Source organism: Mytilus galloprovincialis, chromosome 11 (genome assembly GCF_965363235.1).
Source record: "Mytilus galloprovincialis chromosome 11, xbMytGall1.hap1.1, whole genome shotgun sequence".
Taxonomy (NCBI): Eukaryota; Metazoa; Mollusca; class Bivalvia; order Mytilida; family Mytilidae; genus Mytilus; species Mytilus galloprovincialis.
This window is the reverse complement of record NC_134848.1, coordinates 61237443-61251068: the sequence shown is the minus strand read 5'-3', so window position 1 is coordinate 61251068 and position 13626 is coordinate 61237443. Positions and strand designations below refer to the sequence as shown.

General features: G+C 32.4%; 1 protein-coding gene across 3 annotated transcripts in view; it reads left to right on the top strand.

Moving 5' to 3' along the window:
* Positions 1-13626, top strand: part of LOC143052534 (uncharacterized) — a 69794-nt gene that overhangs the window by 43723 nt on the left and 12445 nt on the right. For all 3 annotated transcript variants that reach the window (XM_076225588.1, XM_076225587.1, XM_076225586.1), the window contains 7 exons: positions 3673-3743; positions 6206-6310; positions 6874-7004; positions 7911-7965; positions 9001-9212; positions 10796-10992; positions 13350-13610. In XM_076225588.1, coding sequence (XP_076081703.1) covers positions 3673-3743; positions 6206-6310; positions 6874-7004; positions 7911-7965; positions 9001-9212; positions 10796-10992; positions 13350-13610 — 1032 coding nt within the window. The remainder of the gene's footprint in view (positions 1-3672; positions 3744-6205; positions 6311-6873; positions 7005-7910; positions 7966-9000; positions 9213-10795; positions 10993-13349; positions 13611-13626) is intronic.

Sequence of the window (13626 nt, the reverse complement as noted above, 5' to 3'; positions counted from 1 at the left end):
TCATTTGCTGAAACTTAGTTGATTACTTCGACAAATGGATCGTCTATCCTCAGATAGTATTCTCCTGTTTGGTTTGTTGATCTACCTGTACAAGCTCAGGTACAAGTAATTAGCGATCTTAATCTGGATATCCCTCAGGCGTTAGAACTGTATTGGATTATAACATAAAAAGCCTAAGGGTTATGCAATTACATGCATTTGATTATAATTGATAAAAAAAATGGCGTTGGGCTACAAAAAACGATGAAGTTTTGAACGATGGCGGAAGACAATTTAACGATGGCGCAAGACAATTTAACGATGGCGTGAGTCATTTGACGATGGCGCAAGACATTTGAACGATGGCGGGGCTCCATCGTTAAACAGGCCATGGAGATCCCTGTGACAATGCAGTATGGGCCTTGCTCATTGTTGAAGGCTGTACAGTGACCTATAGATATCAATTTATCAAATACAAGAAACAACATAGAAAACCAAGGAATGAGCAACACGAACCTTACCAAAAAATGTGAGGAATCTCAGGTGCTCAGGAAGGGTAAGAAGATCCTGCTCCACATGTTATTACAAACCTGGTAAATAATCTAATTCAGTAGGTCACATTAGTGAAAAGGAAAGGGGATTGTAGTTATGATGTTAGAAACATATTCTATATCATCTGTGAGGTGGTTCTAAACACTACAGGGAGATAACTCTGTAAAATTCTAATGCATGTATTGTTAAGGAAACAGATGTGTCAGACCTGCCAACTTTTGAAAATCTCCATGGGGGATTTAGCGCGCGACCAGATTTTTAAGGGTTACAATTTTAGCGACTTTTCTGTGTGCATTGTTTTTTACTACTAAAATAGTCTAGGTTCTCTTCTTTTTAGCTCACCTGACCTGAAAGGTCAAGTGAGCTTTTCTCATCACTTGGCGTCCGTCGTCCGTCGTCCTGCGTCCGTCGTCTGTCGTCCGTCGTCCGTAAACTTTTACAAAAATCTTCTCCTCTGAAACTACTGGGCCAAATTCTACCAAACTTGGCCACAATCATCCTTGGGGTATCTAGTTTAAAAAATGTGTGGCGTGACCCGTCAAACCAACCAAGATGGCCACCATGGCTAAAAATAGAACATAGGGGTAAAATGCAGTTTTTGGCTAATAACTCAAAAACCAAAGCATTTAAAGCAAATCTGAGATAGGGTAAAATGGTTGATCAGGTCAAGATCTATCTGCCTTGAAATTTTCAGACGAATAGGACAACCTGTTGTTGGGTTGCTGCCTGTGAAATGGTTATTTTAAGGAAATTTTGCAGTTTTTGGTTATTATCTTGAATACTATTATAGATAGAGATAAACTGTAAACAGCAATAATGTTCAGCAAAGTAAGACCTACAAATAAGTCAACATGACCAAAATTGTCAGTTGACCCCTTAAGGAGTTATTGCCCTTTATAGTCAATTTTTAACAACTTTTCGTCATTTTTTGTAACTTTTCTAAAAATCTTCTTCTCCAAAACTACTTTGCCAAATTTAACCAAACTTGGCCACAATTATCATTGTGGTTTATTGTTTAAAAAATGTGTCCGATGACCCAGCCTGCCAAACCAAATGGCCGACATGGCTAAAATTAGAACATAGTGGTAAAATGCAGTTTTTGCTTTATATCTTTGAAACTAAGACATTTAGGGCAAATCTTTCAAGATTTAAATGTCCATCAGAATAAGATATATCCCCTCACAAATTTTGAGTTGAATCGGACAACCTGTTGTTGGGTTGCTGCCCTAAAATTGGTGATTTTAAGGAAATTTTGCAGTTTTTGGTTATTATCATGAATACTATTATAGATAGAGATAAACTGTAAACAGCAATAATGTTCAGCAAAGTAAGATCTACAAATAAGTCAGCGTGATCAAAATTGTTAGAGGACCCCTTAAGGAGTTATTGCCCTTTATAGTCAATATTGAACAACTTTTCGTCATTTTTGTAACTTGTATAAAAATCTTTTCTGAAACGACTTGGCCAAATTTAACCAAACTTGGCCACAATCATAATACTAGGGTATCTATTTAAAAAAAAAGTGTCTAATGACCCCGCCTACCAACGAAGATGGCCGACATCAGTAAACACATTAACAGGTGAGCGACACAGGCTCTTGAGAGCCTCTAGTTTTCTTTTGGTATACTAATGATGAGTTTGTAGGCCTGATTTCTTTTATTTGCATGATTCTTGTACTATTAAATTATAAAATTGACAAAATAACTGAAGAATAGAGAAAAATGGCATTAAAAAATAAAGGATTCAAAGTAGAGACCCCACCCCCCCTTTTCCCCGTCCAAAGACCTTCCTATCTATGATCCTTGACTCAAAAGACCTAAAACTACATGTCCTAAAGTTAGAAGGATGAAGACAGATTTTGATTTAGTCTGACTTATGGTCTTGTCAGTATCAATGAGAAAATGGATAAAATTTGAGTTATCTTTCTTTGTATTCAGAGGTTCTCTTACCGGTGGAGGCTTACACAGTAACACAGTAGAAGTGAATACAAAATGGCGTCGATTTTAAATCAACAGACACACAACGTCTGGTTTCAAAAATTAAACGGATTTCAAGATAAACGATGTTTTCTTGAGAGTTCATTACAGTTCTCATCTTTCTATTAATTATGATTTTGTTGTGGAACTACGGCAAATGTTGCAAATAGTGCTTGTATGATAAATTGATTAAAATTAATTGAAAGGCTGTTTGACCAAATTTGTGTATACAAATTAATTTTGAGGACTGATACGAACCATTAGGTAATCTGATTACATACAACCACTAATTATGACACCTGTTGTGACTGTTGATTAGCGTAGGGTCGTTAACTTGTCAGAATATGAATATGTCCCCAGGTAAAATTATAGATCTTTTTTAATTGATCAGAAAAACTTAAACAATAATTTTTTCTGGTATATTTGGTGAAAATCGGGATTTTGACTAGTTTTACGATCCCGATATCGGGATTCGGGTTGAGGGATAAAAATCGGGATGATACCGCGAAAATCGGGATAGTTGGCAGGTCTGATGTGTCTGTGGAACCCTGCTCACAATTATTATCATAGGCAGTCAGAGAAAAAACACGTGTTTTGGTTAACTGTGGATTCATTTATTTTTCATGGGTACCAATTTTCATGGATTGAGAAAAACTTGCATTTTTTGAGGATTTTTTGTTTCATGGTTTTTCAAAAATCTGCATTTAATGAGGGGTGTATAGGGGGGTATCTGCACGAAAAAACGCGAAATAAAATTCCAATTTTACAATGAACGAACAATTAAAAATGTCTTGCACGTTGATCTTTTTACCAATTTCACGAAACACTTTGAATAACGTACCTTTTTCACAGCTGAACGTGAAATAAAAATGGCGAAACACGTTGCACGAAAATAACCCTTTACCACCCTCTTTAATCATGCAGCAAATTTGCCATTCATTTAACATTTAATTTCATGGTTTACCTATACCCACAAAATCCACAAAAATTGGTATCCAACGAATAATAATGATTCCACAGTATAAGGGTCAATAATAATAAGTAGGTATAGAAAAAAATGACAAAAATTTTATAAATTTTTATAAAACATAAATTTGAAAATTATAACATTTTACATAAACAATTTTAAGTTTTTGATATCAACATTTTTTTTCTATTTTTTCAGTGAGGAAGCCCAGACGAGTTTACGTTAGAAGACCCCCTCAGCCATTTACATATGCTTCTTTGATACGAAAGGTAAGTAGTCCAACTACTGTCTAGCCTATCAACACTAAGGTTAAGAGTAGGAACCTTGCACATGGAATGTGCACTTTACTCCAATCTTAAGGTGGTATGGGAGTCTAAAATAAAAATGATAGAATTTGTTCATACTTTGCCAAAACGTAGTATCTATTGATACATGTTCAAAAATATAATAAAAATGATAGGTCACCGCACATTTTCTCAAGCTACAGGTTGTGACAAAATGACACATTTTGTATGGGTTATACAGAAAAAAACACCATTTGGTGATTAGACACTAAACAAAATGATAGAATTGTAAAATAAATAAGAAAAAAAAAAGATAGCTTTCAGACAATGCTTTAGGAATATCAAAAGAAAAGATAAAGTCACTGTACATTTTTTCCGGCTAGAATACAGAATAGGAAAATTCCATGTAGAATCCTTCAGAAAATGCACTGTTTTAGAGTTACCTCCCCTTAAAATGTCAATTCAAAAACATTTAAAAACAACCAAAATTATCAACGCTTGTAAAAATATTAATATTTATAAGTTGTATTCTTATAAATTGGTTCTTTTGAATGAAAATGCAAATTAAATATCTGCATTCCTGTATCAAATTTTGCTAACTTGACAGAAAATGTGGACCTTAGGTTTTCCGTTTTTTACAATCCAAGATGGAGGAAGACACCCATACCAACTTAATTGACTAGGATTGTAAGTTTTCCTGGTTCTTTCTTGGAACTCCAACTTTCTCCAACAAATAAAAATTGGCCACCATGACAATGGTGTTGAAAGTGACATTAAGCATCAATAATCACTAAATCTAAATAAATTTTTACCCCAAAACATGAAAATATTAACATTTTCAGAATTGGAGCTACTTTTTGACAGTAAATTTCAACTATATTGCTATAAAACCACAATTATCACTTTAATTTAAGTATGATTTTACCTAATGGGCTATGTATGCCATATGATCAATTGGAATCTTAATTTTAAGATAAGGTATGTTAAAGATTACATCCATAATTGAATTCTGATTCATCTGATTCATCTGATAACAAATTATTAAAAATGGATATCACACTAAACTCCAAATATATAAATGAACTAAACTTTAAAGACATAGAAGACATACAAAGGCCAGAGGCTCCTGACTTGAGACAGGTGCAAAAATGCAATGAGGTTAAACATGTTTTGTGAAATCTCAACCCTCCCCCTCTACCTGTAGCCAATACACCTTATATAGCTATTTATCCACCATTACTGAACATCACACAGGTTCCTGTAAAATGTTGACATCATAATACAAAACATCTAACGCCACAGTGGAAAAGTGATTGTTGTACGACGTAAAAATTTCAAGCGCTACAGATTCATGGGTCAGCCGGTGTCATATGGTATTTTGAACCCCCTAAAAAGTGAACCCGGGTCAAAGAAACGCATCCAAAACGCAAGGGAAAACAAAATTTCAACTGTTGATTGTTGACATAAACTAAAATGTGAAATGTCATAGACTTAGAATTTATAGACAACTTTCTAATTTGTGAACTTTACTTAAGTCGCAATGCTTCTTTTATTGCATCAAAGTAAGAACTTTTTGTTCAATGATGTCAAATACTTTGGCCTGGTGTTAACTCTTGTAACTTATTAACAAAACACATTTTATTCTAACATTTGACAAATGTTAAACAAAATGAATTACATTTGTCTAAAACATCATATATTATTAAAGGGAGATTAAATCATAATAATATAAAATTCAAATACATATTGTAAAATAACTTTTCATTATTTTTATACTTTTATACAATTTTTAAAAAAAAGTTGAAAATTATTTTTTACATTTATACTTTCTTTAACTGTATTACTATATTTTATCATAGTCTAATTTCCTTGTCAATTGAGAGGTAAATGTTCACACATGAAATACCTCTACATGGTATGTTTAAAGGCTAGTAGTCTCATTTTAAAATTACACTTGAAAAATAAATTTAGATGATGACAAAAGGTAAAGGACATAAGACTGTGATACACAAGTTTATAAAAATCTTTAAAAGTGTAATGAAATCATAATAAATAAGGTTTAAAATAACTTAACCAAGTGAACATGCATTGATGTTTTGTTATCTTTGATATATATTATAAGAAAATGTACCATAAATACTGAAATTCAGCTCGAAAAAGTTCGTACGCGTTATGACCTGAGATTTGATTCTTCAATGCAGGTCATGACCTGCATTTTCATCGTCACAGGTTGACAGGTATGGGGAGGTAACAAACAGTTTTGATTAAAGGGAGGTAATGATTTTATTTTTCAGGCTATTGTAGATTCTCCTAACCAAAACTTCACATTAAGTGAAATCTATCGATGGTTACACAATGCATATTCATACAAACAGACAGATGATATTTTATTAAGGGGAGGTAATAAACAATCTAAATTGAAGGGAGGTAATGATTTTATTTTTCAGGCTATTGTAGATTCTCCTAACCAAAACTTAACATTAAGTGAAATCTATCAATGGTTGCTTAATGCATATTCATATAATCAGACAGATGATATTACAACAATGAAGGTATGTACTAAATGCTTATTCTGCCAATCAAAGTTTATTTAAATACCAGACAATGATCATGTACCAGAATATGTTCAAAACACTTAGTACTACCAGCCCTATTTAAGTGTCATGTGCAGTTCTCTGTTAGATTTGGAAATCAAGATTTTATTGGTTGAATAAAAGGCAATTGTTTTCTATTTAATTAGGAAATGAGATTTTATCAATTACAATACAAATAGACATATTTAAGTGAATTGACCATAACATTCTATTCATCCTATCCACGAACATTTCCAGAAATATTTTGATGTAATATATGCTCAGATATTCAAGGCACAAAATTATGTTTCACTTGTCAAGAAAATAACATAACTTTTGCAAGGTGCAGGAATCTAATATCTGTTCTAAAAATATAATTTATGTCATTGTTAACCTTTCTGTATTCCTTTGGCTAGAATAGCTGGTAAATCCACAACAACCAATGCAATATTTAATGTTACTTCCCAATGATATATTGCAGTTATCTTTACCATTCAGTGCTTACAAGCACTTTAATATTTTTTTGTTATTTTTGCTTGTAGAACAATGCCAGACAAGTACTGAGTTATCATAAATGTTTTGTCCGAGTAATTAACGACAAGAACGAAGGAGTATGGACAGTTGATGAGAAAGAATTTGACAAACTTAAAGCACCACATACAAGATTAGTCGGGTAATTAAATACAACAGTTTGGGTCCATAGAATTTGAATACATTGTATGTGAGAGCTCATCATATAAAAAAGAAGATGTGGTATGATTGCCAATGAGAGAACTGTCTACAAGAGACCAAAATGACACAGACATTAACAACTATAGGTCACCGTACGGCCTTCAACAATCAGCAAAGCCGAAACCACATAGTCAGCTATAAAAGGCCCAGATATGACAATGTCAAACAATTCAGACCAGAAAACTAACGGCCTTATCAGCATATCATATGTTGTTTTGCCTAATTCAATTTACTCCAATAAACAAGGAAATACATAAACAGACTACATGATAAACTTGTTAAAAGTTTTAAAATAAAAATCTGTTTGATTAAATATGTTTAGTTCTTGTAATTGAAAATCCCATAATATTAAATTTTCTTTGCCTTTTACAAACTATTTTAATTGTTTTACATTGTCTTATCAGGGCCTTTTATAGCTGACTATGCGGTATGGGCTTTGCTCATTGTTGAAGGCCATACGGTGACCTATAGTTGTTAATGTCTGTGTCATTTTGGTTTTTTGTGGATAGTTGTCTCATTGGCAATCATACCACATCTTCTTTTTTATATTTTTGTAGTTTGTTCAATTAGGAGAAAAGTAAAAATAGTGATGGCTTTTATCTTATCACTATTGCTCATGGTAAAGTGTTTTTTCCTAAAATCAATATTTAAACTCAAGGTCTCATAAATTACAATTTAAAACTGTATTTGGTTATATAACATACCAAGCATGAATAATTCATATCTCATTAACAAAATATTTATTGTACTTAAAATGAATGTAACATTTGCTTCTGGATGTAAAGTATCTTGTTATAATTATAAGCTAGTTGCAGCAATCTTTTCTACTTTTTTATTATCGTTGTAGCTGTTTTGATAAAAGAAGCAGTAAATCTGTAAATGATCCCAATTCAGGGATTAAGGTAAGTTAACATAAACATATAAGATTGCGAATGAGAGGGATATCTACCAGACATGTACATGCTCAAAGTTCGTTAAATTTACCTTTTTATTTTGCAAAAATTATATATTGTGGATTCATTATTATTCATTGGAAACCAATTTTCGTGGATTTCATGGGTACAGGAGATTCACGAAATTAAATGTTCAACGAATACCAAATTGTATATAGGTTTGTTGATACAGACTTAGTTAGGCAAGACCAAGAAATCAAATATCCCCGAACATGGAAGTTTTCCTTAATCCACGAAAATTGGTATCCACGAAAACAAATGAATCCACCGTGTTAGTTTAATGATAAGTAGCAGCTAGCCAGACAAACAACAAAGCAGAAATTTTCTATCCACTTCTTATGGAAATTATTGCCCTTGAATTACAATTTCACCCCACAAATGACTAGTGTATAACAATACAAACATGAAAACCAACGGTCTAATCTCAGTATAAAAAACGAGAAACATGAAACACTTATGAACCACATCAACAATGACAACCCCTGAACCTTTTATTACTGATCATTTTTACTAGTTTCAGTTCCTGACTTTGGACTGGTGCAAATTTAAACAAATGTAGCATGTTAAAACGTTTTAACAGGTTCAACCTTTTGTTTTTGTATTCTGGTCATAAAGTAGTAGATATGTAATTAGTAACTGAAACTAGTAAAAATGATCAGTAATAAAAGGTTAACAAAATGAGATTATCTTATTAGATCCTAGTAATGTTAGAAATGTGCATAAATCCAGGTGAGCCACACAGGCTTTCTAGATTAAATTTTTACATCACAAGAGAAAAAGTATCAAACCAAAAGTGATTGTTATTTGAAGTAAAAAAGTCAAACTTCACAAAATAGTAATAAGGTCTATAAATTAATCTAAGGTTGTTTTTCATGAAAGGGTTTCACTAGTTGACCTGAGGTCAAGCAATGTAGATGACGTCATTGACCAATCAATGCTTACAGTGACGTTATAGCCTAAGCATATAGGGATATTTTTTTCCAGAACGCCAAACATCAAACTGAGCAGAATGAACATCTTTACCAAGAGTCACCAGAAGCGGCTATAGATTGTATAGTTGATGAGTGTAAGGAACTATTATCTAGAAAAGCAGGGGAACCAGAGCCTGATTGTATAGTTGATGAGTGTAAGGAAGTATTGTCTAGAAAAGCTGGGGAACCAGAGCCTGTACAGAAACTACAAAATCTTGTTAACAAGTAAGTTATCTACACTGTAAATTTAGAAATTATTGTGACGTTTTTATTTTTGCGAAAAATGCAGCAGGGTTATAATCGCAGTAATTTAAACTCTCGTTTTAAATTTTTTTATATGAAATAAACAGCATTTTTATTCCCCATTTATATGGGCATTATGTTTTCTGGTCTGTGCATCCGTTTGTCTATCTGTTGGTTATTAGTTCGTCCGTCTGTCCTGCTTTAGGTTGAAGTTTTTGGTCGAGGTAGTTTTTGATGAAGTTGGAAGTCCAATCAACTTGAAGCTTAGTTCACATGTTCCCTATTATATGATCTTGTAATGCCAAATTCAAGGTTTTCCTCCAGTTTCAAGGTCCATTGAATATGAAAATGGAAAATGATAGTGTGGATTGGGACACATTTTTGTTTCTAAATATCTCACAAATTTAAATCTCACTTTAATCTGACAAATGACAATAAATGCACCCAATAATTTCTGAATTTACAGTAAGTCTTATTTTGTAATTTATTATACCCCATGTTCCAAAGGCAAGGGTATAGACCACTTTGAGGTATTCCCTTATCCAGAAAAGATTGTCAATTATGTGTATTGGGATCTTCATATGATTGTTATTATGCAGAATAAGCTAGACATAGTTGCTGTTTTGTGGATACTTAAGGTGGTACCTAACACTACAGGGAGATAACTCTGTAAAATCAGCTAAATGTTTTTAATTACGTTGTGTTGTTAAGGGAATATTAAGCTTCTCAGTGATCAAAATAAGTGTTTATGAAACTGCTATATAACCAGTGTAATTTTTCTGATAAAATGGTTGGTTCAAAATTTTTGAAATTTATATATTTTGGTTAAAGGATCAAAGTAAATACTTTGACAAAATTTTAGGAAAATTAAACGAGCCAAATTAATCTTAGCGAAAGTGTTAGGTACCACCTTAATAACAGTTCTCTAATGACAACAGTGCTGATATTATAAAATTTATTTCACTGAATAATTTTATTTTACAATATAGCATCTTAATTTTCCACCCAGTAGCTTGCTAAACATGGGTAGGGAGTGACTATGCCTCTAAACATATGCATGGTGTTTACTAAAACAAAAGTTTTTAACAGAAATGCAACTAACTAAAAAATGGTCTTTTATACTATAGTTTTGTCCATCTGTTTATGTGTTTTTGGAACTATCTGTTAGTGTGTAACCTTTTGTCTGTCCTATGGATTTTTATTTTATTTCACCCTTGACACTCACCTCTCATCAGGAGAAATGGTTGATGTCACATGCACAATCAACTTTCTATCATCCACATAGTCAATAAATATGTGTATAATATTTTTCCATGCAATACCGTAGAGCAAAGTTTTTTCACTGGGTGAACATTTTTTGCTTATTGTAGCGAATAGAAAAAAAATGCTAAAATGAAGACGTCAATTTTAAATTTCAAATGGAATGGTTTCAATTAAAGTTTTGAATCTGCTCACATATTTTGTATTCCTTTTTCACTGAATATCGTAAAATTTTACACCTGTCAGGCTGTGAAAGTAATGCATTACATGGTATTACTAGCTTTTATTCCTTTTATTCTTTGTAGCATTAGATCACCACCACCATTTTACGACAGTCTTCTAAGTGATACGAAGATTCTACAAGAAGAATTGGGCCAGGAGAGTGAATGTAACTCTTCAATTGAAGTTGATGATTTACAAGCATCAGAACATTCTACAGAAGTACAAGGAGAGAGAATCCCATCACCTATATACATGTCCATAGAGAGTGATGATGACAAAGGTATTTATAGAAAAAAAAGATTGAACACACATACCAAATTTCAATGCAAATTCAATTCAGGAAACAGAACCAATGTGTTCACAATGGACGTCAACAAAAGGGTTAATAGAAAAAGATTTTTTGTGAAAAGTGCCTTTATAAATTTTTTAATAAATGGACTGGTACGGTGTGGATTTTTTTTAAACTTTGGGTTGCTCATCGAATTCTGTCAATATAATGGAACTATAAAAGAACTGTCACACCAGTGAGATGATAACCAAGCTTTAAAACCAGGTTTAACCAACTTTTTCTTTTAAAAATACCTGTTTTATATCAGGAATTTGACAGTTGTTTTGCATTCAATAATTCTGTTGATATAGATCAGCTTCTGATTTTGTTAGGTTTAAAAAAAAAAAAAAAAAATTGCCAGTCTCTCCAAAAATAAATAAAAAATAGCTGAAAAAAAAACCATTAAAATACACAATTCAGGTCAGACTCCAGTTTAGTTATACCTTGATATTGATGTAGGATATACATCTCTTTAGTTCATTGGTTGAGCGTATTATGTTTCCGCATTTTAAGAAAAAATCGAATTTTACGTTTCTGCATTTTTGTGCCTTACTTTTCCAAAATTAAATGTATTTCACCTGTTAAAAAAATGGTACATGTAATAATGATATATAAGACTTTATTTTTTGGTCTTTATCAGCAATAGTACCAGTTTGTAAAAATTACCGCGAATGAATTCAATTTGTATCCAACTGACAGTTTGTCAAGTATGGTAGAGAAGAGATTATGAGGTTGGACTTCATAAAGTCAGTTGGCTACAGTTTGCAGCTTTGATAAGTATGTAAACTGTGCTACATGTATAAACTAGTATACTGACGTTTACTGTTTTACTGTGTGGACAAGGTGCGGTTTTGACGTATTGAATTTTAAACCTGATGCCTTTTGTTATCTATTATTCATGTTTTTCTTTGCCTAATATGTTCTATTTATTTTTATTGAAGTCCTGTATTATTATGTTGTCATTTTAATGTTATATTTAACAATGCCATCAAAGTGCGAGGTTTGGCATGCCACAAAACCAGGTTCAACCCACCATTTTTTCCTTTAAAAATGTCCTGTACCAAGTCAGGAAAATGACCATTGTTATATCATAGTTCGTTTCTGTGTGTGTAACATTTTTACGTTGTGTTTTCGTTGTGTCGTTTGTTTTCTCCTATATTTGAGTGTGAATTCACATTACTATAAGACGTGTCACGGTACTTTTCTATCCCAAATTCATGTATTTTTTTTCATGTTATATTGGTTATTCTCATCGGATTTTGTCTAATGCTTAATCAGTTGCTATGTATGTTACATTTGAATGTTGTGTCATTGTTCTCCTCTTATATTTAATGCGTTTCCCTCAGTTTTAGTTTGTTTCCCCGATTTTGTTTTTTGTTCATAGATTTACGATTTTTGAACAGCAGTATACTACTGTTGCCTTTATTTATCTGTATATATATAAACTTTAAGGTGGTACCAAACATAATATAAAAATTTCAAATAACTAGAACCACTGACCTCTTCAGATTTGTTTTGGAAATATTGCAGTTTGACAAACACTAATTTTGATTATTGAAAAGCTCAATATTTCCGCTATAATTCAGCTGATTTTAAAAGAGTTATCTCCTTGTAGTGTTAGCTGAAAGACGCCTCTGGGTGTGGGAATTTCACATTACATTGAAGACCTATTGGTGACCTTCTGTTGTTGTCTGCTCTATGGTCAGGTTGTTGTCTCTTTGGCACATTCCCCATTTCCATTCTAAGTTTTACATTGATATAAACTCCTGCTGCTTCCACTTAGTGTTAATATTTATACATTCTCACATGAGGATTTATTTTTGACCCTTGTGTACTAATTTTCATTAATATAATATGCATGATATGTATATGTGAGCCTTGAATTGAAATATTCAAGTAAATACAATTTTTTTATACCCACGTTATGATTTTTCTATAAAACTTTTATTAAGCGGACAATTTTCATGTCGGTCATTACTTTATGTTACATATGCTGAAATTGACAAAATCGTGAAATCAAATATACAAAAATGTACAATTTTTGCTCAAGCAACAAAAATTGGTATACTGTGGAGTCATTATTATTCGTTGAATACCAATTTCCGTGGATTTCGTGGGTAAAGGTAAACCACGAAATTAAATTATCAACGAATGACAAATTTTCTATAGGCTTGTATGCAGAACTTGGAAAAACCACGAAATTAAATATCCACGAACATTCAAGTTTTCCTTTATCCACGAAAATTGGTACCCACGAAAATAAATGAATACACAATAGATAATTTATATAACCTCATCTTTCTTTTCAGATTCTGATAAAGATGAACAAACCAATTTGCAAGATGTCAGACAGATGAGTTATTGGAACCAGCGCAGCAGAAAAAGGCGTACCTGCTTTACCAAGAAACAAGTAGAAATACTCCAGTCTTCCTTCAACCAAAGGAAATATCCAGATGCATGGAGTTTGGCAAAACTAGCTCACAAAGTTGACATTAACACAATAGCTGCACAAGTCTGGTTCAAGAATGCAAGGGCTAAACGTAGAATGGATGTAGACTACTCAAAAATTGGTGAGTTTTAACATTG